We start from the raw sequence: 26,160 nt of genomic DNA, 5'->3' as shown, positions 1-26,160 counted from the left end.
GGTTTACTCAAACCAACTGCTTTCCATGCCAAGGGCACATCCAGTCCTAGTCATGGACAAGTTTTAAATGTTCATCAAGGGTTTATGTTCCAATCCAGATTTGGTAATCTGAGCCCCAAATTTGTTAAAAGTCAAAGCCAATTTCTTTTCTTAAGATGACAACATATTTCGAAAATAATTTACATCTTTAAGTTACGCCTTTTAAGTACCATTCTTCAAATCCAGGATATATGCTTACCGCTGAGGTGGCTGTTAGAGCTTACCAATTACTATAACATAATAAAACCCAAGTTGACAGAATCTAGCATTAAACTTGGTTTAACGATACCATCTTTCTCATGAACAGCGCTTCTCTGTTTAGAAAAAGCTCATCTCTGAATTATGCCTACTCACATGAAAAACTGGGAACCATTGGTATGTTTCCCTCGATTTGCCATTGACAAAAGGAACGCTCTGTCATGTTTGAGAATAAAGTTTTCATCTGTTTGAAGAAAACACAAATTTGTCAGTCTACAATTATAAGTCACTTTTAAAGTGCAATGTTCAAAGTAATAAATAGAAAGCAAAGGATGAAATTCCTCTTCTGGTCAGTACAGATACTTGACTGAATACTTTGAAAAAAATTCTTTTAACTAATCAAATAACAAAAGCATAAAACAAAAACAAAAACTGCTACTTATTTACTACTTAGCCTTGAGAAAAAAGAACATATATTTAATACTTTTATACAAACAGCCTTAGAACAGTCACTTTTAGTAGTAACATACTTTGGCTAAATGATGTTTAAACTATTAACTTTCAGGGAAAACTAGCAAGAAAATTTTAGAAAAATCTTTACAGTAAAGCTCATTTCCTCCAAATTTCCAATTAACCTGCATAATGCACTATACATGGGAGTTTAATAATCCTCTTATGTGCTTAATTTCTATATGGTAAATTTATTACTCAATTCAATTGATGCTAGACTATGAAACCAAAAACCAAAATATTACAGTAAGTTAAGTTGTAGGGACATGCCTAAATTAAATTAAGTTATGTAGATTCTTTCTAATCAATAGGATCAAAAATTATCTAAGGAAGCAAGTCCTGTAAGTACAAAAATTTAAATGGCAAAATACAATTTTTAGATATACAAATATCTGCCACAGGGAACAACCACATTACAGTGGCCTAAGCATTAGTTTCAAATTGTTACATGCTAATAGAACCAGCTGAAGAGCTGTTTCCTACTAGCTCAAAGGAAAAACTCTGTCATAAAGATCACTTAGAGATGGATTTAATTCCAGCAGAAATATCCTGAAAACTAATTTCAATTTCCTTTTAACACTCATACAAACAAATCTTTCTTTAAAACAAACAGAAACATAGAAAACTTTAAAAAAAAAGATTACCTTGGGAACAGGCTTCTGAAAAAGTAGTAATCCATTTTTCCCCAAAAGAAATATAAAAGACTATTATAACACTGAAGCTATCATGGCATTAAAACCTGGTACTATTGGATCCCATTATAAATTTCCGCAACTGACTTTTCTAAGGCTTTTTGGGGCAAGTGCAATAGTTAGATTTATGCAAATACTACTGTAGGAAAAAAACACAATCATATAGCTCTAGTATACAAAAGAAAACATACAAACCTTTGAGAAAGGAAGAAATACCAAATTTTATTCAAAGAAATTGCTTGGTTTAGAGAAAATAAACATTAACTAGATTCTTTTCCCTGACGTGGAAATAATAACCCATTGGGAAAAGAAAAGAAGATACAGATGCATGTATGAAACAGTATACAGAATTTTCCAAGTCTTCAAGCAATATAAGAAATCCAGCCACAACCTGACCCAGACTGTCCATAAATTTATTAGGAAGGGTGCAAGGGAACAGAGTTGGAGTTTGTGTTACTGAGCTTCGTTCTCTTACCTTTTCATTTTGCAAAAGACCACATTCTCTATAAACAAAAGAATATGTTGACAGTTTTAGGCAGGAAGATAGGAGTTTTCATGTATATAGTTGCCTAACCTCCATGCTGAAAGTCATGTTTAACCATAAAGTTAGCCTTAATTAATCTTGTCAATTAAGTTATATATTACAATGTAATTTATCCCCAAGTTCATGCAAATAAAGTATTTTCATGCAGCATTAGTTTCATGCAAAAAGTGAACTATAAGTAAACCTCTTCTCATTAAAAGTACATGATCAAACTTGCTTTAATATCAGAACTGAAACAAAAGACCATAAAATATTAAGCCTTACCTTTAAAATATCCACCATAAATTGATTCTCCACCTTTTCCATTACCTGAAAATAATGAGCTACATTAAACAATAATGAAAACTAAAAATATACTAATACACATAAATTACTTTTTATGGTTTCAATTTGCTGAAGGAGTAATTACTGCAGATGATAAAAATTCTAAGACTCCTCAGTTAACCTCAGTTTTAAACTATAAATCCAATCCCATTATAATAAAAACTATTTAAAAAATTCTCTCCATAACCCACTTATTTCAAACAGCAATCACACCAACAAAATTCTAAAAGAATAAAAACAATTGAACAGTACTTTGGCATTCACTGTAGGGTATTCACCAAGTAAATGTATTAAAACTGCATAAAAACAAACAAAAAGAAGTCTTAGTATTTTGCTTTTTATACATTCTTGGCCTACAACATTCATTCATCCAACAACTATTCACTGACCACCTAATATTTACATCATACTGTGACACTATATTTACAATTAAAAGTAATAATGAGATGCTTTAGAAACTGATAGTTATTAAGAGCATAACTTTTAGCTCTACCTTCACTGAAGTCCCCACCCTGAATCATAAAGTTTTTAACCACACGATGGAATGTAGAGCCTTTATAACATAACTTCTTCCCAGTTGTTTTCCCAAGGCCTTTCTCCCCTGGAAAAAAAAAAGAAATGAAGTTTAGCTACAAACATATCCTTCCATGGAAAGCACCATCCAATTAATCCTTTGTCAAATCCCTCCCTTGTGTTGGGCACTGTAAGAGATAAGTAACATCATAAATGTTTTTCCTCCCTATTTTTTCTACTTTTTTAAGAAATAAATCCAATTACATGTAACAAAGAACAATCTCATTATGTTCTGCTTCCCTATCTTTTAATCCTAAATTTCTTGTGAAATCTGGAATGCTAAATTTGTTCAAAGTACTAAAATCTGTAAAATTCTACCAAAATAAGTCAGTTTTGAATATACTATTATTTTATAAACTATAATGGATAAAGATTTCATTACATATGGTGGTACTTCCTTTTTCATTTCTGAGACTATTTCTTTCTCCTCTCTTCCCTTTAAGAAATGCTTCCCTAACATCATATCAGTGAAAATAATATTTTTTCTTTGCTATATCCATTTCACAGATCATTACTTTTTAAGGAAAATATCTACTCTGTTAAGGAAGAAACTGTAAGCCAGGACTTCTCATTGGAAATAATTTAATAATTCATTTACCTGAGCATAGGCAAAGGAAGTTTTTGCAAGTTTTTGGACATATATCTGAAAAGAGCTGAAACATAATGCGACCAACTGAAATAAAACACATGAAAAAAAGGTAAGCAAGTTGATTAAATATATCATACTTTATATGGGAGAAATAAATAGAATTAACAAATCAAAGGGTCCATTTTTGTAATTCATTTTAATTTTTTAAGAGATTCAACAGGAAAGAATTTAACTAGGCAATACCAACTAACAAGAACCCCACTCTATTAGCATTAGGATTCACATGCAACCAAACTGATTTCAGCCCTAAAACTGTAGGATTTTAAGTGTCTTTTAAAGGGACCTTATATTATTAGATTCCTTATAGTACATCTCCTACCTGAACTATTAATCTTCTTTAAAAATACTCTCGAAGGACTTCCTGGTGGTCCAGCGGTAAAGAATCTGCCTTCCAATGCAGGGGACGCGGGTTCAATCCCTGGGAACTAAGATTCCACATGCCGTGGGGCAACTAAGCCCGCGTGCTATAACTACTGAGCTCACGCGCCTCAACCAGAGAGCCCGCGTGCCGCAAACTACAGAGCCCATGAACTCTGGAGCCCGCAAGCCACAACCAGAGAGAAAAAACCCGCACACCATAACTAGAGAGAAGCCCGAGAGCTGCAATGAAGACACTGTGCGCCGCAACGAAAGATCCCACGTGCCTCAACGAAGATCCCGAGTGCCACAACTAAGACCCGACGCAGCCAAGGAAAAAAAAAAACTCTTGATAATAGTTGTCTGATTTATGCTTGAACCCCTCCAGTGATGAGAACATCATATCATAAGATAGTCATTCCAGGCAGTACTGTTAGAACAAGTTCTGTGCTCTACATCAGCTTTTTACCTTTATGAAAAAACTGTTTACAGACAACTTCCTGAGCTGCCACTCACAACTAAAACTCACATTCTAGTCCTGAGAGAGTATAAAGAGAATAGGTATGGTGCCTAAAAACTAACCAACAAACAAACAACCCTACAATAAACAGGAAATGAGAAGGAGCAAGTCTGAAAATTCGATTTAACTATGCCAATAGAGAAGTGTTTCACAAAACTTTTGGTCTCAATACTCCTTTATACTATTTTTTCTTTCTTTCTTTCTTTTTTAATACTTTTAATTTTTTTAGTTTATTTAATTTTATTTTTCTTATTTTTATTTTTTTGGCTTCACTGGGTCTTCGTTTCTGCGCATGGGCTTTCTCTAGCTGCGGAGAGCGGGGGCTATGCTTTGTTGTGGCACACAGGCTTCTCACTGTAGTGGCTTCGCTTGTTGTGGAGCACAGGCTTTAGGCACGTGGGTTTCAGTAGTTGTAGCACGTGGGCTCAGTAGTTGTGGCACATGGGCTTAGTTGCTCCGCGGCATGTGGGAATTTCCTGGACCAGGGATCGAACCTGTGTTCCCTGCATTGGCAGAAGGATTCTTAACCACTGCACCACCAGGGAAGTCCCTCCTTTAAACTCTTAAAAATGATTAAGCTTTTAAAATGTGGTTATATTTATTGCTATTTACTGTATTATAAATTAAAACTCAGAAACTTTCAAAAAACAAAAATACACAAGCACACATTCCATCAGCTGTCAGAGTGGTGACATCATCACATCTTGTGTAATCTCTGGAAAACTCGACTTGTGAATGAGAGTGCAAGAGGCAAATTACATTATTCTAAAAATGGTTTTGAATTTGCATACCTCCTGAAAGTGTCTCAATAAAATCAGAAATGGAATTTTGATTTATAGTCACTTTCTTGAGTTCCCTTTCCCTTTATTCTATAAAATCTTTTCCATTATGAACATCTGTATACACTCAAGGAGACTTGTGGAATAAATCAAAATTAACTGTGGACCAAGCATAAGTCATTTTCAGTACAGACACAGAATGATTTACTGTGTATCACTATGATTTTAATTTATTCCTGGCCATGTCAGTTCCTCTGAGGACAAAACAAAGCTACTGCATAAGAGACAACCTTAAAGGATAAAAAGTGGGTGATGGAATCATATACGGAGACTTTCCCAAGTCAACAGTGCCAAATGGAGTGCTGGAACCAAATTTTAAAGCAATTTCAAAACCTTCTAGCTGATCTTGTTATCTAAAGGGATGAAGAAAAAGGTAAGAAAAGAAAGCAAAAAGGAGGACAGCAATGTATCTAAAATCATTTCAGAATTTTAAAAACTACATGTAATATCAGTAATATTAAATACTACTCTTTGTATTTACATGGACATATTTTACCAGTGTGATAAAAGTATTTCCATCACTCTTCATAAATCCCTAAGAAATGGCTGGATAGGTGGGTGTCAAGTTCAAAATCATCTAGCTTTGCAAACTAGAACATACTTAGATCTTTGGAATCCCTTTAAGATAGTTAATTTTCAGAATAAAAGATATAATCAAAACAACTGAAACTTCGCCTTTTCTTTTAGGACTGTAGTAATAGTAACTTCAATATCAAGGGTTTTTGAAAAAAATTAATTTATTTATTATTTGGTTGCACCGGGTCTTAGTTGCAGCAGGCAGGCTCCTTAGTTGCAGCATGTGGGCTGCTTAGTTGTGGCATGTGAACTCTTAGTTGCATGTGGGATCTAGTTCCCTGACCAGGGATTGATCCCGGGCCCCCCGCATTGGGAGCACAGAGTCTTATCCACTGCGCCACCAGGGAAGTCCCTCAAGGGTTTTTAAAAAAAATCTTTAATGCCTCCAAGTGAAAACTGATGAAAGTTTCAAGTTCATTTTTAGTTTCCCCTTTACAGATGATTAGTAGTTATGAACACTCTAGTGGTACAGTACATATGAAAACAGTTAAATGTGATTATATTTCCAGGTCTAATATTCAGAGAGGGATATCTAACTACAATGATTTTTAAGAAAATGCTCACCTCTAATATCTTACCCTCTAACCTGATGAAGAAAAGAAATTTCTATTGACCTCTCATTCTCATGGGGCAGGGGTTAGAGCAGAGGTTTTGTCTTTTCCATGGCATTGTGTTTTTAAGAGCAAAAGAAAAACACTGAACAAAACCAAATTGTTTTGGGCTCAATACCATGGTGCAAGGTTAAAAACACTGTTAAAGGCTCTAAAGTAAATGATGTACATATCAGAACTGTAAAATATCATACTGGACAGCTAGTTCATCCACCAACGTCAGAATTTCCTTTGCAACAACACTGACAGATGAATACCAGCAAAGGTAGAAAAATAACAGAAAAGCACAGGGACTCAAACAGGGGTAGAAGGTGAGAATTAGAAAAGGAACAGCCATCTTATGTTAAAGGTAGAAAAGGAAAAAATCTTTGTATATTTCGCTTGGCGTTTTGAGGCAAAGAAAGAAAAGGAAAAAGACGGCGCTAAGAAGTGAACTTTCTTCTCTCAAAGTCCCCATAAAAATCCATATGAATTTTCCTTCATGACCTTTCAACCAGGCCTGGTGTTATTACTGGGATTCTCTGGGCCCTACTTCTAAAAAAATAAGGAGAAAAAGGGGTGGGGGAGAACACTCTTGCTTACAGAAATGGAAACAAGCCTTTTCCCTAAAATTGAACATGAGCTCAGTGCTCGAGCTCATGCTCATGCATGTGCACTAATTAAAGCAACTTAAAAAAAAGTGTGTCAGATACTGTGCTAGGTTCTTTACAAATACAGGCAGCTCTGCAATAATGACAGAACTGAAAGAAACATTGCATTATCCAAAAAATCACATATAAAGACAACTGTTTCCATGGGACAATAGGGGTTGGGGACAAGGGAATTTCAGGTCATAGTAAAAATGATTTTTTTCCTTAAGAGTATCAATAATAAAGGTATGTTTTTAGTTATAAGAATATGTTATAAAACTTAAACATCATTGAGGAAATCCTACAATTGATCACACCTCACTCTGGCCTTTCTCAGCACTGTCATTAGCATAATCCTTCTTGTGGTCTTTCAAATTACTATTAGGACAACAAGAATAACTCAGAATAGCAGTGCTGTTCACAGCTCTTCTCTTCCATGTCACTAGTTCCCCACCTTGTTATCTAATTGTGTCACAACACAAACGGTATTGCTCCTTAATTAATCTATCCATTAGAATAAATTCATTTTACAAAAACACGACCTGTAAGACAGGTGGTTGTATTATTTAATTACTTTCCAAGAACCTTATTATGCAGGCACTACTGCACTGAATTCCTATTAATTTATGAGTGTATAAAAAGGGGAGAAATCATTTAAATAGTGCAGACCACTGCATCCAGTCACTGTATTCATGAGCTTATGACCCAGGGTGTGCTTGAGATGGGAGATTCATTTCTCCTGTTCCCTCAGTACAAATCAGATCTCATATGCTCGTTCTATCTCAAAGTATAAGCTATCTTGAGTGTGAGTCTAAAGTTTAAAGGGTAATTTTGAATACAAGCAAATTTCACTGTACTGCTATCTTTAGAACCACAATAACAAAACTCTATAGTATTTCCATTTACAAAGAGGTTAAGTGGCTTGCCCAAGGTCATAAGCAGTACTCAAACATTTGTCTTCCTCTTTATTTAAAGCTTATTTCTCGGTTTCAGTTCCAAGTACTTTACAATGTTTACTAAGAATACTTTTTTTTTTTTTTTTTGCGGTACGTGGGCCTCTCACTGTTGTGGCCTCTCCCGTTGCGGAGCACAGGCTCGGGACGTGCAGGCTCAGCGGGACCAGCCGCTCCGCGGCATGTGTGATCTTCCCGGACCAGGACACGAACCCGTGTCCCCTGCAACGGCAGGCAGACTCTCAACCACTGTGCCACCAGGGAAGCCCAAGAATACATTTAAAAAAATAATAAATTTATTTATTTATTTTTGGCTGCATTGGGTTTTTGTTGCTGCGTGCGGGCTTTCTCTAGTTGCAGCGAGCAGGGGTTACTCTTTGTTGCGGTGTGCGGGCTTCTCATTGCGGTGGCTTCTCTTGTTGCAGAGCACGAGAGCACGGGCTCTAGGTGCATGGGCTTCAGTAGTTGTGGCTCTCAGGCTCAGTAGTTGTGGCTCACAGGCTTCAGTAGTTGAGGCACGCAGGCTCTAGAGCGTAGGCTCAGCAGTTGTGGCACACGGGCTTAGTTGCTCTGCGGCATGTGGGATCTTCCCGGACCAGGGCTTGAACCCATGTTCCCTGCATTGGCAGGTGGATTCTTAACCACTGCGCCACCAGGGAAGCCCTACTAAGGATACATTTTTTATTCAGTTTCTTCAATTCACATGAACCTTGAGCAGTAAAGTTAAAACACCCATTTCAATGATATCCCCATTTTATCTATTTTGATAACTTGCCAGGGTTTTATAATATTGCTCTGAGGCCCACATAAAGCAACATTCTAAAGTCAAGCATTCCTTTAAAGAAACACTTTGGTTATCACTTTGTAAAACCAACCTTAAGCCTCTGACAAATACGAAACAAGTAATGTTCTATTTAAAAAGGGAAGGCGGGGGAGGGGGGGGCTTCCCTGGTGGCGCAGTGGTTGAGAGTCCGCCTGCCGATGCAGGGGACACGGGTTCGTGCCCCGGTCCGGGAGGATCCCACATGCCGCGGAGCGGCTGGTACCGTGAGCTATGGCCACTGAGCCTGCGCGTCCGGAGCCGGAGCCTGCGCGTCCGGAGCCTGTGCTCCACAACGGGAGAGCGGGAGAGGCCACAACAGTGGGAGGCCGGCGTACCGCAAAAAAAAAAAAAAAAAGGAAGGCGGGGGACTTCCCTGGTGGCACAGTGGTTAAGAATCCGCCTGCCAGTGCAGGGAACACGGGTTCAATCCCTGGTCCGGGAAGATCCCACCTGCCGCGGAGCAACTAAGCCCGTGCGCCACAACTACTGAGCCTGCGCTCTAGAGCCCGTGAGCCACAACTACTGAAGCCCGTGCGCCTCAAGCAGGTGCTCCGCAACAAAAGAAGCCACCACAATGAGAAGCCTGCACACTGCAACGAAGAGTAGCCCCCGTTCGATGCAACTAGAGAAAGCCCGCCTGCAGCAACAAAGACCCAATGCAGCCAAAAGTAAATAAATAGATAAATTTTAAAAAAATAAAAAGGGAAGGGGCTGTATTCCTCTAAAATGTCAATGTCATAGAGACCAAAAAACAAACAAACAAAAGGCTATGAAAAAGAAGGATAAAGAGACATGACAGCTGAATGTAATATCTGATGCCAGACTGGATTTTGTATTGGAGGGGAAAAATGTTATAATTGACTTTTTAGGCTAACTGACAAAAATGGAATACAGAGACAGTAGATTAAAGTATTGTATCAATGTAAATTTATGAAGTTGGTAACTGCATTGTAGTTATGTAGGAGAATATCCCTATTCTTTTCTTTCTTAAAAAATTTTTTAATGTTTCTTAAGACTCTTTTAATGAATATCCCTATTCTTTTTTTGTGTGTGTGTGTGTGGTATGCGGGCCTCCCACTGCTGTGGCCTCTCCCATTGCGGAGCACAGGCTCTGGACGCGCAGGCTCAGCGGCCATGGCTCTCGAGCCCAGCCGTTCCGCGGTATATGGGATCTTCCCGGACCGGGGCATGAACTCGTGTCCCCTGCATCGGCAGGCGGACTCTCAACCACTGCGCCACCAGGGAAGCCCAAATATCCCTATTCTTAACATATATACACAAGTATTTAGGAGTAAAGAGCCATGATGTGGGTGAACTGCAAATGGTTCAGAAAAAAATGTGTGTGTAGAGAGAGAAAAAGAGAGAGATTAATAAAGCAAATGGTATAAAATGTAAATAGATGAATCTGGGTAAAGAATAGATGGGCATTCTTTTTCCTATTTTTATTTTTCAACTTCTTATAAATGTGAAATTATATCCAAACAAAAAGTTTAAAACATGTGCAGATAAAGCCCAATGCTTGAGTTCTATGAAAGCATGTGTCTATAAGAGCAGTTCTCTAACTTTTTGGTCTCAGAATCTGTCTATACTCTAAACAATCCCTGAGAACCTTAAAGACTTTTTAATATGGGTTATTTTAAACAATTTACATTTTCAAATATGAACAAAAAATTTAATGAGTGTCATTGTTTTACATTTTTGCAAATCTCATTAATGTCTAGCGTAATAGAAGATAGTTAGATTTTCCTATCTGCTTCTGCATTCAATCTGTAGTGTCATTATATGCCATGCAGCCTTTGGAAAACCCTACTGGATACAAACGGAATGGGAGTGAAAAAAATGGGGGTTTGACTCCTCCTGGCCTCATGACACCATCTCACGGTTTGAAAACAAAAGGTCTACACCATTATACTACTACAATGTAGTATATTACAGCTATAATTTATTTTAAAATACCTTACATAGACATTCTCATGTAAAGTAATCAGATGAGTTTTAAAACTATACCTTAGGCCTCTAAGAAAGAAACACCCTTCAGGGGTGATAAATCAAAGGCCGTACTCCAGAGGTAGCTTCTAATACTGCTTTTGCTATCTTTATTTCTAATCAGAGGCCTTGTAATTAGCAAGATGAATGTTAGAAATGGGTTCTTATTGGTAAATTAGTGATGTTTGGAACATACAGACTGAATAAAAACATCTGGAGATAATCCATACCCTTCCACTAACAGGACATATAAATCTGGAGTCACCCTTTGGAGTGGAACCTAAGGCTGGGTCCACCAAAAAGGTCCTGGGTCTAGTCAAGATTTTGGAGGATTCTGGTGCAGAACACTAAAAGATTCGCATGACAATTTTCAAGACCAGAAATCTTTCACATAAAGAGTGCTTGGAGCACTGGAAAGGACAGAACTGGGACTTCATCAAACTTACAGAACTGGTTATGTGACTTACTTGTGTGCATACTTGCTTGCCAACGTCTACATGTGGCAAATGAGACTTGCTTTCACTGTGCCCTGGTAGCAAGGTTGTGACAAAGGCAATCTATAGCCATCCCCTAACTTATCGGTGACTCCCCGATATACTCTAAAAAGAACTTAATAGCCATTCTTAACTGAACTGGCTTAAATCAGTTTGCAACAGATATCTAAAACCTGGTCCCCTGGGCTCCAGTACTCCATTTCTTGATATAAGATCTGAATAAGGCAAGTAAAAGGCAAGTTTCTGAGACACCAAAGAAGGAAAAACAAGATTCCTATTTCATGTCTGCCCTGGAAGGTACTCAGTTTAACCAACCACTAACAACCATAGAGAGAAGTAACATTTAACCAAAGAAGGGTGGGCCTACCTGTCAGAAAAATAGTTGTCAGTGAAAATTTCATATCTATACTTCCAAACTGGGTATCATATTTCACACAAAAAGCTACTACTTTCAGAAAACATGAATTTATTTGTAAAGACGATGAAAAAGGATTGGCTAATTTCTACCAGTTAGGACCTTTAAAAAATTTAGAAGGAAATCTAGGTTCAGTCAAGATGGAGTAAATATACCCCGCCCTATCTTTCTTATTGAATGCACCTAAACAACCTTGGACAGAAAGCATGGAACAATTACCCAAGGACTGAAAAATAATGGTAGTAGGCATTGGGGAAGGACATCAGATCACAAAAGCCCACCAAACTGGCAATGAATTTTGTTTTTGTTTTTCCTCCCATACCTCTTGGCCTGGAATCAAAAGCAATCTGAAACCTGGAACTGCCCACTGGGTACAGAGAAAACAAAGCTCTAAGAAAAGCCCTCTATTTCTAGAAAGGGGGCCCCAACAGATCAGAGTGAATAGAGGATATCTCATTTTTTGGTGTATTTTTTCCATACTCTCTTGTCCCAGCTCCTAAGGAATTCTGCAGTGGCAGCAGCAGTGAGAGCAAGCATATAAAACTCCAAGGGAGGGGAACCCTTCTCTCTGACTAGAGGAACTGTGGTCCCAAGAGCTTAGGAAGAATTCCTGTTGCATTTTACTCTCTATCCTGTTGCCACTTACCCTCAGAGACAGACACAGTCATGGGAAGCACATGGAAGAACAGGGAAACTAAAACCCTTGCTTTCTAGCCATATGAACAAAAAAGGGAGTCCCTAAGGGCCAGAATGTGTTGGGGAGATCTCAAAAAAGAGGGAGCTCAAAAAACAATCCCATTAAGTTGTACATGAATTCCTGAGCTTATCCATGAACTATGCAATGGATCTGACACTGAACAGCAGAAGGTGGGTGGGAACTTGCAAGCTGAACCTAACTGGGTTGACTGTTTGCTATAACATCATCAGCATCAACAACACAAGTCCATATTCTCCCCAGGATTTAAACTAGATCCAGGGTCATATAACATAACATACAAAACGTCCAGGATACAGTCCAGCATTTATCGACATTTAAAGAACCAAGAAAATCTCATATCTCATAAGGGAAAAGAAGACAATCAAAGACAGCCACTCCATGATGATACAGATGTTGACATTATTAGACAAAGACTTTAAAGCAGCCATTACAACCATACTCCACTAAGTAAGGACAAACACTCTTAAAATGACTGGAAAAATAGAAAGCCACAAGCAAAACCAAAAGGAAATTTTAAAATGAAAAAGTATAATAACCAAAAATAAAGATTCACTGGGTGGGCTCAACAGGAGGACAGAGATGACAGAGGATAAAGTGAACTCGGAGGGAAAAAAAAAAAAGTGAACTCGAAGACCAGTTAATAGAAATTATCCAATCTGAAAAACAGAAAAAAGATGGAAAAAATAAATAAATAGAGCCTCAGGGACCTGTGGGGTAGTATCAAACCTCTGATATTTGTGTCATCAAAGTCCCAGAAAGAAAGGAAATAGTGTTGGACAGAAAACATATTTGAAGAAATAACAGCTGAAAACTCCCTAAATTTGGCAAAAGACAGACACAGATTCAAGAAGATCAGCAAACCCCAAAGAAAATAAACACAAAGAAATTCACACTACAATAAAACTGCTGAAATCTAAAGACAAGATAAATGTTGAAAGTAGCTAGACAAGAACAATACATTTACATTTGGGGGAGCAACAGTTCGAATCACTATAGATTTCTTATCAGAAACCATAAAGACCAGAGGAGAGTGGAACATTTTTCAAGTGTTAAAAGAAAATAACTATTAACCCAAAATTCTATATATAGTGAAAATATTTTTTAAGAATAAAGGCAAAATAAAATTTGCAGTTGAAGGAAAACAGAAAATTTGCTGCCAGAAGTTCTGCTCTAAAGAAATACTTAAAGCAAATTCTTCATGTGGAAGGGAAATGTTACCAGAGGAACTTCAGACTTCAAAAAGGAACAAACAGTAACAGAAAGGGTAAAGATAAGAGTATTTTTTTTCTCCTCTTAAGTTCTTTAAAATATGTGTAACATTTGAAAGAAAGTTTTCAGTGTTTGTAGATGTAATACATAGGACAAGTACAACATAAGGTGAGAGGTAAAGGATGCTATATGTGGGATGGTTTTAACAGTTCTCTTGAAGTGGTAAAATATTAATTCTAAGTACACTGTAAAGAGACAAGCATACATACTGTAATCTCTAGGGTAACCACTAAAAAAACTATACAGAGATATCTCTAAAAATTCAACAGAAAATTTAAAAAATACGAATTCAAATAATCCAAAAGGCAAAAAGAGAACAGAATAAAAACAGAAGAAGTAAAAACAATTATTAAATTGACAAATCCAAACATAACAATTATATTAAGTGTAAACAGTCTAAATATACGGATTAAAAGACAGATAATGTGAAAATGGATTAAAAACCAAGACTCATCGATTTGCTATCTCCAAGAAACCCACTTTAAATATAACGATATAAGTAGGTTAAAAGTAGAAAATGATGGCTTCCCTGGTAGCGCAGCGGTTAAGAACCTGCCTGCCAATGCAGGGGACACGGGTTTGAGCTCTGGTCCGGGAAGACCCCACATGCCACGGAGCAACTAAGCCTGTGCGCCACAACTACTAAGCCTGCGCTCTAGAGCCCGCGAGCTACAACTACTGAGCCCACGTGCCACAACCACTGAAGCCTACGCGCCTAGAGCCAATGCTCCACAAGAGAAGCCACCGCAATGAGAAGCCCGCGCACTGCAATGAAGAGTAGCCCCAACTCGCTGCAACTAGAGAAAGCCCGCGCCCAGCAACAAAGACCCAACTCAGCCATAAACAAATAAATAAATAAATAAACAAATAAATAAATAAATAAAAGTAGAAAATGACATACCACGTAAACACTAATAAAAAGCTGCAGTAGCTGTATTCACATTCGACAAAGCAGACTGTGGAGCAAGGAAAATTACCAGGAATAAAAAGGGTCATTACATAATGATAAGCGAGTTAATTCATTAAGAAGACTTAACAATCCTGGGACTTCCCTGGTGGCCCAGTGGGTAAGACTCTGTGCTCCCAATGCAGGGGAGCCGGGTTCGATCCCTGATCAGTGAACTAGATCCCGCAGGCATGCTGCAACTAAGAGTTTGCCTGCTGCAACGAGGATCCCATGTGCTGCAAGTAAGACCCAGCACAGCCAAAATAAATAAATAAATAAATATTAAATTAAAAAAAAAAAAAAGACATAATCCTAAATGTGTAAGCATCCACCTAACAAAAGAGCCTCAAAGTAAATGGAGCAAAACCTAACAGAACTGAAAGGAGAAATAAACTCACGATTATAACTAGAGATTTCAACACTCCTCTCTCGGTAATCAATAAAAGAAGCCAGGAAATCAGCCAGGATATAGACGAACTGAACAACACTATTAGCCAACTGGATCTAAATGACATTTACAGAACAGTCTACACAAAAACAGCACAATATATATTCTTTTCAAGTGTACCTGGGAAATTCACCAAAATAGAACATATCAAACCTTAATAAATTTTAAAAAGCTGAGATCATACAAAGTATGTTCCCTGACCATAATGCAATTAAACTAGAAATCATTATTGGAAAGACAACTGCAAAATATCCAAGTATTTAGAAAGTAAAACACTTCTAAATAATTCATGAGTCAAAGACTAAGCTGCAAGGGAAATTAGAAAATATTTTGAACTGAAAGAGAATGAGCAATATATCAAAATTTGTGCAGTACACAAAATTTGTGGGGTCCTTCACAGAGGTAAATTTATAGCATTAAATACTAATACTTGACAAGAAAGGTCACAAGTCAACAATCCAAGTTTCTGCTTTAAGAAACTAGAAAAAGAGCAAAATAAAGCCAAAGCAAGCATCAGAAAAAAGAGCAGAAATCAATGAAATTGAAAACAAAACAAACAAAAAAATCAATGAAACGAAAATCTGGTTCTTTGAAATGACAATAATATTGATAAACATCTAGCCAAACTGGCCAAAGAAAAAAAGACAACAGGCACAAATTATCAATATGAGGAATAAAGGCAATACCACTATAGATCCCACAGACACAAAATTAAGGAACGATGTTGTTTGACAACTTAGATTAAATGGACCAATTGCTTAAAAGCTACCAACTACCAAAACTCACTCAAGGAGAAATAACAACATGAAGAGTTCTATAACTATACTCAAATAATTTAAAGACATTTCCTCTTTTAATATATATTTGCATTCATTTGGTGGCTTTACAATTCAAAAGTCTAATTCACATGTTTGCTAAAAAATATACAAATTTCCACTGATAGTAACGCAAAAGAATACACACTGTGTTGTATTCAACTCAATTTTTATCAGTACTTGATATCTCATTAATGTGGATAGTATGTCCACTCTTGAAGGATCTCTGCTTATCAAAGTAAATCAAAGATATTACTTTATATTGATATTTATATCAAGTGAATTATTAACTATAGCAGAAGAGTATTACTTGAATAGTACTCAATGACATACATACTAATGTTTAAATCGTGCAAAGCAGGACACCTCATTTCAAACAACTGAAGTGATCCTTAAAAGTTGTGTAAAAATCAAGTATCTACTACTTACATAATATACTGAAAAGTACTGAAAAGTGCTAGAGAAGTATTATATATGAGACTAAACCATATGAAATTGCCAATTATCAACTGGTTCAACCTAGAACAATGTAAGCATTCCTTGTTTTCTATATGATTCAGTGTTCTCAAGAGTTCTAGTCACTTCTACCAGAAAGGTATTATAGTGTTGGGGACCGAAATTCATTTTACATTTACCAAACGTATCCTGGAGATGTTTCATGACGAAAGTCATTTGCAAAACTAGGACATGAACGTATATGAGGAAAGGAGTACTGTACTTTATGTGGCTAGAGAACCTTTATTTGACCTCCACTTTCCAGGAGTCTGTTATTTTTAACTCTTAAAAAAAAAAATAAGCCCTGTTATTCAAAACGTAGATTCACTATAGAGTAAGGATTAAGATCCACAAGGCTCAAAGTATGAAAAAGAGTGAATGCAACAAAATTACTAAGATCACATCATTCCTTTGCTCAAAACCCTTCAATATCTTATCTCACTGAGTCAAAGTGCTTACTATGGCCTTTACCCATTTCCTGCTACTCACCTGCCTCCTTTACTCCAGCCCCCGTGGGCTTTTCTTGCTGTTCCTCAAACTTGCAGGTACCCTCTCTCCTCAGGGCCTTTGTACTAACTACTACCTCTACCAGGAATGCTCTTCTCAAAGATATCCACACGACTCACCTCCTCATCTCCTTCGGGTCTGCTTAAATGTCATCTTCTCAAAATGGCCTTTTCTGACCAACCTATTAAAACAGTATCCCTAGGGACTTCCCTGGTGGCGCTCCCCATGCAGGGGGCTGGGGTTCAATCCCTGGTCCGGGAACTAGATCCCCCATGCATGCCACAACTAAGGAGCCCGCCTGCTGCAACTAAGATCCGACACAACCAAATAAATAAGTAAAATAAATAAATAAATAAATAAAATAAAACAGTATCCCTACTACAAGACAAAAAAATTTGGTGGTGGTGGGGTTATTGTCTGCCTTTCTCCAACAGAATATAAACTACAAGGGAGAGAGGCCTTTGTTTAATGCACTGCTATATCCTCAGAGTCTAGAACAGCCGCACGTAGAATCTGCTGAACAAGATTGGCACAAAGACTGTATATATGCCTCCAATTAAAACTTCCCTCACAGATACTAAAAAAGAGGTAAGAAAACAGTTTGGAACCCCGCGCGCTCTGTAACTTAGAACGAAACAACTACCCTCCAGAAGAAAATATTTTATTTTCAACAAAATATACTAACGAATGGCTGGATTCCCTGAAAACAAAACATTAATCCTAAGCGCACACATGCTGCAAGTCTGTTGGTACTGAATGCTTTGGTTTATCACCCAAGACTTGTGCTAAGTCATTTTCCTACGAACCAAGAAATTCTGGCTAAAGATACTTAAGGAAAAATAAAAGCGGAGTTAACCTATTAATGCTGTACAAGGATTAGGAAATACAGAATATACGAGTCCAAAGCTCACAGTACAGAGTGAGGGACCAGAAATCGAAATAGGGAGTGTTTGCCCCTAGAGACACTGAGAGAGACAAAGTCCACAAAGGATTGCACCCCTTTTCTTGGCGCTAGGCATGGCATGAACACTCATTCCGGGGGTGCAAGGGGGCATGGAGTTTGGGACTGCGAGGCCTGTTTAGGATTGGAGTGGTGTATCCGGGCCACTCTCCTTTCTGCACCGACTTTCGCTCAGGAGAAAAGAGAGTGCCGACTGCGCCTACCAGTCCCAAAAAGGCTTGGGGGAGGGGTGATGAAGGTAGACCCCCTCCTCTTCCCCAAGGCAAGCCCAGGGCCCGCAGGGCTCCCCAGTGTCCCGGCTCACCCGGTTCCCGGTTGATCTCGATGTCGAAGTGACACTGCGGCCGGTCCTGCGCCCCCATCGCGACCGAGGCGGCGGCAAGAGCTGGGAGAGACGGGGAGGAAAGCGGTCAGGGCGCAGGGCTAGGGCGGAGCCCGCGCCTCAGTCACCTCCCGCTGGCCTGGTGCGACAGCGCCCGAGGCCGAGACCAGCTCCCTCTCACCCCAGGCCTCCCGGCCCCCACGGAGCGTGCACACACATGCAGCCTAGCTCTTCACCTGGCTGGCCTCCAGCCTGAGCTGCTCCCCGTGAGCAGAGGAGAAACCGCTGCCACCACGGCCGAAGCCCAACGCCACTAACAGACCACCACCCCCGCCCCCTGGCCTGGTCTCCCAGTGCCACGCTAAACCCCGCGAGAGTCGGGACAAATACCGCGAGAGTACGGTCTCGAAGGCGGTGGGTAACCGAAGTGGGTGAGCTTACGTGGGCGTGCCTTGGAGCTCGAAGAGCCTCCAGCCCCGGCGCTCCTATTCCTGAGCTGGCCCTGTTTTGCGCCGCCCCTTTTCCCCCCTGTGTGTTGGAATCAGTCGCCCAATCTGGGAGCCCCGGACGCGCCTGTGCTCTCTACTTTCTGTGGTCCTTTCTCAAGGGCCGTGTCTACGTATTTGCAGATACCGCGAGCTTCCTTGTTTCAGAATCTGCGAAACAGTTGGGAGAATGAGGTTGTTGAGGTTTAGTAGAGCGACAGAGCTTTGGTTTTCTTTTTCTCAAGGAGTAGTTATGGCACTATCCCGTTAGACCATTTGTCTCACTTCAAAGGCCTATAGGCTGAACTGTGCGTTCGTCCCCGCTTTGGGGCCAGCGTCACTGGTATAGTTGTGTTCAAGGCCACTCTCCCTCTTTTGTGACATCTCAGTTCAAGACCTTTGCCCTTATTTTAATCGCGTTCTTCGTCTTACAGAATGCACGGGTTCTGGATACTAACATGTTGTTAGATACATGTATGTTCTGAATACAACTCTCTTGTTAGGTTTATGTAAGTGCGAATATTTTCTCCCAATCTGCGTCTTGTCTTTTGAAAGTGGCTTGTGCAAAGCAGTTTTTAATTTTTGATTAAACCACTTGATCAATTTTTTTTTATGGTTTGTGCTTCTTTGTGTAGGAAATCTCTGCCTACCCCAAGCTCGAGAAGATTTTCTCCTATGTTTTCTTTTAGAAGTTTTGTAGCCCAATCTTACACCAAAGGTGTAAGTCTATGATCTATTAGAATTTGTGGATGTGGGGCCAGGTAGAAGTTGAGGTTCATTTCTTTCCCCCGTAGGTCTATACAGTAGTTCCACCACCATTTGTTGAAAAGACTTTTATCCATTGAATTACCTTGGCTTTGTGACCACATATGTGCGATTCTATTTCTGGACTCTATTTGTTACACTGATATATCTTTAGGCTGGGGCCACACTGTTGGGTTGTACTTTTCCATTATTTTCTTAAAATTGTAAAATATACATAAAATATTTTAACTGTTTTTAAGCTTACAGTTCAGAGGCTGTTAACTACATTCACATTGTTGTGCAACCATCACTACCATCTATCCATAAGACAATTTTCATCTTGTAAAACTAAAACTTTGGGGACTTCCCTGGTGGCATGGTGGTTAAGAATCCGCCTGCCAATGCAGGGGACACAGGTTCGATTCCTGGTCTGGGAAGATCCCACATGCCGCGGAGCAGCTAAGCCCGTGCACCACACCTACTGAGCCTGCACTCTAGAGCCTGCGAGCCACAACTACTGAGCCTGCATGCCACAACTCCTGAAGCCCGTGTGCCAAAATTGCTGGAGCTTGAGCACCTAGAGTCCGTGCTCTGCAACAAGAGAAGCCACCTCAATGAGAAGCTGGCACACCGCAACGAAGAGTAGGCCCCGCTCGCCACAACTAGAGAAAGCCCGCGTGCAGCAACGAAGACCCGAAGCAGCCAAAAATAAATAAAAATTAAAAAAAATAATAAACTAAAACTTGGTACCAATTAAACAATAACTCCTCATTCTCCCCTCTACCCAGGATCTGGTAGCCACTCTCTACTTTGTTTTTGTTTTATTTTATTGTGGTAAGAACACAACATGAGATCCACCCTCTTTTTCTAAAATTTTTTGGCCATGTCATGCAGCATGTGGGATCTTAGTTCCCCAACCAGGGATCGAACCCACACCCCGTGCAGTGGACGTGCATAGTCTTAACCACTAGACGGCCAGGTAAGTCCCGAGATCCACCCTCTTAACAGATTTTTAAGTGTTCAAACTGTCTAATAAAGGGGGGCAGCTGCCATCCCACTCCAGCTGATGGTTGCCACATGGATCTGTAACCCAGCATTGCTAGAAAGCCAGGCTTTTATAGGAAATCCTCGTTTTTTTAAATATTAGCAACTAATTCAAAACTAAATATATTGCACAGCACCCACCATATCTGCTGATCAGATTAGGCCCATGAGCAGCCTACTTGGCATGGAGTATGAGCTCAAACCACATGAATAGTAGAGGAGGGAGGAGACCAATGATGGGTTAGAACCCTACAGATGGCAGAATGGGTGGGGGAGCAGGCTCCCTTCCAGACTTGAGAAGGCCTAGAAAGGGCCAGAGCCTTCAGCTAACACACAAAGCTAACACACTTGGATGTTTACCATGTGCCCAGCTCTCAACTGCATTATCTCCATCTCACAACGTCAGGAGGCGGATACTACTTTCATTATTCCCATTTTAGAGCTGAGGAAACAGAGCTTTCAGAGGTTGTGTTAGATCTGGGACTCAAAATGAGGTCTCTCTTCACTGTTTACATGTTACAGCCTCCCTGGGTTGCAACCCTTGACTCCAACAAAAGGTTTTAATTTTGGGTTCACAAGAATCTCTTTGCCTCATTTAACAGATAAGTCTCAAAGAGGGAAAGTTCTTTATACAGCAAAGCTAATAGAGGCAAAAAGAACAATAAAATAGAAAATCACCATTATGTAATCCCTGAGGAAGTAACAGATCAAAGCTGGGTAGATCATCATTTAAGTGAAAGGCTATCAGGAACTTGATAATAAATCAGATTAGGTTATTTCCTGATGTGATGCAAAAGCAAGCACTTCCTATGATGTATTCTTGCCAAAAATATTAAACCTGAGTCTGAATGAGCCTCTACCAGTTTATAGGAAAAGTGGGCGATTAGTGGGACAGATATAATGACACCACAGGGATACAACAGAAATGTGAAAAATTTTAGAGCAAATGACCTAGTTTTTCCAACAAATGGCAAAGAAAAGAAAAGGGAACTGTTAAGTATTTTTAGAGACTTAAGGGACATCAACAAAATGCAGGGTGTAAATCTTGTTTGGATCCTGATTCAGACACATCAACAAAAACACATTTTGTGGGAACAAAAGAAAATTGGACATTGTGGAATTCAGGGCATGCTACTCCAAAATATGGCACCTTGGCATATTGAATATTTCACGCTGAAGGAATTTGAGAAATGGCAGATGCTGGAAGGACTCTCAGACCTTCTCCCATGAAACAGGTCATGAGACCCTCGTATTAGAAGTGTCCTCCCTACATCCAGAGGGACACAGATTTTGAACAAAAAGGCCTCACTAAGTTCCCTCCAGTTTACTACACCTAGCTCATACCCTTATGTCCTATCACATTTTCCCGTGACTTTCTACTTTTCATCAAACTTACTATAAAAATGCTCAGGTTTAACTGCTCCTTTGGGTCTTCATTTCCTTATGAAGGCTCCCATGTCATATGAAACTTATATTAAATAAATTTGTATGCTTTTATTAATCTTTTGTTATAGAGGCCTAGCCAAGAACCTTAAAAGGATAGAAAGAAAAAGATATTCTTCCTCCCCATCCCATCTTCTATTAGTAGATGATGTTAGATAATAATGAAGAATTACTATTGTGTTAGCAATGATAATGGTGTTGTTACATATATGTTTAAGTCTTTACAGTTTTTCTCAAAAACCAAATGGAAGACTTATTACATGAAAACATCTACACCTCAATATCAGTCTTTTGTGGAAAGGTAAGCTTTATTTCAAAGCAACCTGAAAAGAGCAGTCAGGGGGTGCACAACCACAAACTGGTAGGAGGGAACACACAGTTACACGTCCATTGGCAGGGTCTCAGTCGGGAGTCTCGCCCAATACCTGCTCAGTTTCCTCTTCCGGTTGAAACTGAAAAGGTAGACTCGAAGATGCCCCTGATGTCCAAACACACTTATTTCAGGAAGGAGGACACCTGGAGTCAACTTAATTGAGCGAATCCGCTTATTAAAATAACTATTCTCTCTGAGAATATGGTTAATTTAGTAGCTTTCCTTGCATTTTCACATTTTGAAAAGAGCCACAGAGGTTCCATTCACCTTCTAAGCAGGTGAGTTGGTAAGGATCCTGCCTCCATTTCCTAGGAAATAGATTACATTTGATTACTCCTCACAACAGCCAACTGGAAGATTATTCCATTGTTTTTGAAGCACTGGTCGGGTTGGCGTCTGCGATGGTGGCCAAATAAATGAGATTTCTGTGTAACACATGCTGGTACCTATGGGTAAGAAACAGGTAAAAATTAGACGTTTGCTTTTACTGAACATGAACAACAAACTGGAAAAGAATTTATCCACCCTAGTGAATGGCTCATCCACTGACTGGATCACTCAGTGTTGTCAACCTTCTTACTTTAACATATTGAAGGAAAATATATCCAGAATCTTATCTGTTCTCACTTCTCACTTCCATAGCTACCTCTCTAGGCCAAGCCACTATCACTTCTTGCTTGGACTACTGCAGCAGTCTCCTAACCTGTCTCCCTGCTCTACCTTTGCACCCCTACTCTAATTATCCACATAGCAGCCTGAGTGATCACTGTACAATTTAGGTCAAGACCATGTCATACCTCTGTTCAAAACCCTCCAAAGCCTCCCATCTCATTATGAGTAAAGCTAAGCTCTCATGGCCTATAAGGCCCTATATGATCAGGGCCTCTAGTTACCCTCTCTGATCTCATCTCCTACCACTTTCCCTTTACTCACCGAGTTCTGGCCAGAGTGGCCTCCTTGCTATGACCTGAAGATATCCAGCACGCTCTAGCCTGGGGGCTTTTCCACCTGATACTCTCTCTGATTCACGTATCTGCATAGCTGCTCCCCCACCTAAGGCGTCTACTCAAATGTCACATCAACGATACCTGGTATAAAGTAGCGCTCTTCCCCCCACTTACCCTGCTTTATTCTTGTTCGAAGTGCTTATTAGTATGTGCCTAATTATATGATTCTACAGTCTAGAAGGTAAGTTCCATGAAAGCAGAGCTGGTCTCTGTTTTGGTACTGATTCCCCAGTGGCTGAAACAGTGCCTGGTCTCAGTATTACTTATAAAATATCTTGAACAGGGAATTCCCTGGCGGTCCAGTGGTTAGGACTTGATGCTTCCGATGCAGGGGGCACGGTTTTGATCCCTGGTCGGGGAACTGAGATCCCGCATGCCACAAGGGCCCCCCCCAAAAAAAATCTTGAACAAACTTAAAGAAGGGACAAGACACTTCCATGATCAATGCACACTTACTATAATAGCGATTCTCAATCAGGGGGTAGAGCTCTCCACCTAGGAAGACAAATCAGGCTAGGGGGCAGGAAGTGTGAACAGTGCAGTGTGAAAAGGTCCATTAGGAGGTTTTGATAACTTTTTTACCCCATAGTTTGAGAATCACTGCATCAAATGGAGTGTTTTGCAACTATTTGCCGTATAGAAAAATGAGAGTGTTTACTATAAACTGTACAAAAGCAAATTACCAAATGCCAGTGTCCAGTGTAAAGACTTACCCAAAGCTGGATTGCAGGTTACTTTTTTAGGGGGTGGGAAAAGCATGGCTTTGGTAACAATGAAATAAAATTTTTTGTTTCTGTAATAAATGGGGCATAATTCCTGGATGACATTTAGAAAAGAGGCTGTTTTCCCTCATTTTGGCATATAGCTAGAGAGCACATTAAATTACTGTGCCAAGTTTACCTCTGTCTTAACCTGGAAATCTTTTATTGGTCTTTGCATGTGTTACAAGAAAAGTATGAGCCAGGGTTCCACGACCAGAAAGCAGCCACTGCTCTCATCATCTCCGGACACTAGTTTTCCGAGTGCTTTCCTCCCCATCCCTGTTGTCATCGGCTGACATGGCTTCACGTGAAGCAGTCTTTGTAATGAGCACAATTCAAGTTTTGAAGAGGGAGCCACGTCTGACTCCAAGCTTCACAGTGCACTGTCCGTATGGTCTTGGGCAGGTAACCTCTCTGAGCCTCATCTGCGATCAATCTCTCAAGACTCCTAGTTCAGGTCAGCTGCTGTATTCCTATACTGGCTTCCCCGCCAAACTCATTAGTCAGGGTAATGGGGAGGGGACTTACTGGACGCATTCATTCGCCCGGCCTTTGTTCTGATATTCCACAATACAGCGGATCAACTGATCATTCTCCTCCAGGAGCTGAAAGATGAAAGGGTCAGTGCAGCACGACATCAGGACGGCGGGGACAACTGCCTCCTTCCCCGCCCCCGCCCCAATGCCGGGATTTCCAGCCCCAGCGCCTCTGCTGACTTCATTCCCATCTGACGGCAAGTCACCCTACGCACACGTCTCAGCTGCTCACTCTAGGAAGCTTCCAGCACCCGTAGCACTTCGGGATCTCTGCTAAGATCGCTCTGCCCGCATTAGCACTCACCCGCTGGATCGTCTCCTGATTGACTTCCGCCTTGCCTCTCAGCCAGTCCGGCACGAAGGCCACCGACATCCCGGGAAGCCAGGTTGGAAGGCGGCCTCACGCTTGCAGACCCCCGCGCGTCTAGACCAGAGCTGACCAGCAGCCCTAGACGCCCTACAGCCGCAGCAAGGACCCAAGCTAAGTGGGCATACGCTCTCGACGTTGATTGGGTCCTCCCACCTAGGGGGCGGAGAACAGGCGGAACGTCATTTGTGATTGGGCGCGCAAGAGCGATTCTCAGCGACCTCCTCCGACTCCGCCCCTGGGGCTTCGGTGCTGTCTGTGGATCTTTTGCGTTTGCGCAAGCTAGCCTCAGGTGCGGGGTTCGGCGTCAGCTCCTCGCCTTTTAGGCTTTGGGCCCTGCTTGTCTGCGGCAGCACCTTCCCCAGGGTCACACAGTAATCGAGGCTGGAACATGGATATCTGGCTCCAAATCCACACCTCTTTCAGTACCACTCTGGTGCCTCCAGGCCTGCGTCTGGAGCCTGAACCCTGGGAATTGCCTCCTGCCAAGCCAAACCCTGCAGGGCCAAGGAAAACACCAGTGTCAGCTTTACCCTTTGCTGAGGGAGAAACTCGCCTATAGGCCTCTTTTTCCTTTGGGCCCTTCTTTTTTCTTTTTTTAAAAATCAGATTTACAACCCTAAAAAGCACTATAATTTTCCCCAATTTACAGATGAGAAAACAGAGGTTAAGTTACTTGCCCAAGATCTCATAGCTACTAAGGGCAAAGTCAGTATCTAAACAGAAGCAGTCTGGCTTTAGAATTTTTGATCTCAACCACTGCCCTGCACAGCCTATGCACCATACTGCGGAGGTGGTTTGCTGAAAGATAAAGGGAGGAAGCTGGGCCAATCTCTTGGGCCACACTGTTACTGCTGGCAACCACTAAAACTCTGAATTGGTTGTCTTCTCTTTTGTCCAGTCCATCCATGATGAACATGGGAGCAAGGTTGGTTTTCTCTGTAGCAGAGAGTGAGAAGCAGCCACTTAATTTAGGAGGCAGATCTTGGAAGACTTTACTCCTCAAAAAGGGTATCCGGGCAATTCTGCCTTCTAGAGCTTTATTTCCCAGAGCAGGCTCATCTGCTTTGCTGGGCTCTCCCTCCACAATTCCCTTATTCATCCCTCGGAGGAGGTTTCATCCCATTTAACAGAGGGCTAAGTGTGAGTGATAAATTAGCTGTGGATGTGTACAGTTTGAGGTGATG

General features: G+C 40.4%; 2 protein-coding genes across 8 annotated transcripts in view; both read right to left on the bottom strand.

Moving 5' to 3' along the window:
* NKTR (natural killer cell triggering receptor) overlaps positions 1-18,561 on the bottom strand; it is a 49,922-nt gene extending 31,361 nt beyond the window's left edge. For 4 of the 7 annotated variants that reach the window (XM_081246391.1, XM_081246392.1, XM_081246394.1 and 1 more), the window contains exons 1-6: positions 18,450-18,561; positions 18,196-18,276; positions 3,479-3,553; positions 2,801-2,908; positions 2,248-2,292; positions 394-481 (exon numbers count right to left, since the gene is read on the bottom strand). In XM_081246391.1, the coding sequence (XP_081102517.1) occupies positions 394-481; positions 2,248-2,292; positions 2,801-2,908; positions 3,479-3,553; positions 18,196-18,253 (374 nt within the window). In that variant the 5' untranslated portion in view covers positions 18,254-18,276; positions 18,450-18,561. Of the gene's footprint in view, positions 1-393; positions 482-1,914; positions 1,943-2,247; positions 2,293-2,800; positions 2,909-3,478; positions 3,556-4,564; positions 4,842-18,195; positions 18,277-18,449 lie in introns of those variants that run through there. The other 3 variants (XM_081246398.1, XM_081246393.1, XM_081246395.1) reach the window with 3 other exon arrangements.
* Positions 18,562-22,223: 3,662 nt separating this feature from the next.
* Positions 22,224-25,096, bottom strand: SS18L2 (SS18 like 2). Its single transcript, XM_081245446.1, has 3 exons — positions 24,911-25,096; positions 24,599-24,675; positions 22,224-22,748 (listed from the first exon to the last, which is right to left on the bottom strand). Exons 1-3 carry the CDS (start codon positions 24,977-24,979, stop codon positions 22,661-22,663), a joined length of 234 nt encoding a protein of 77 aa, XP_081101572.1. The 5' UTR covers positions 24,980-25,096; the 3' UTR covers positions 22,224-22,660.
* Positions 25,097-26,160: the final 1,064 nt, after the last annotated feature.

The sequence above is a fragment of the Mesoplodon bidens genome, assembly GCF_964165515.1.
Source record: "Mesoplodon bidens genome assembly, chromosome: 10".
In the NCBI taxonomy this organism is placed as follows: domain Eukaryota; kingdom Metazoa; phylum Chordata; class Mammalia; order Artiodactyla; family Ziphiidae; genus Mesoplodon; species Mesoplodon bidens.
Note: the sequence above shows the minus strand (reverse complement) of the source record. Positions and strands in the feature narration are given on the sequence as shown.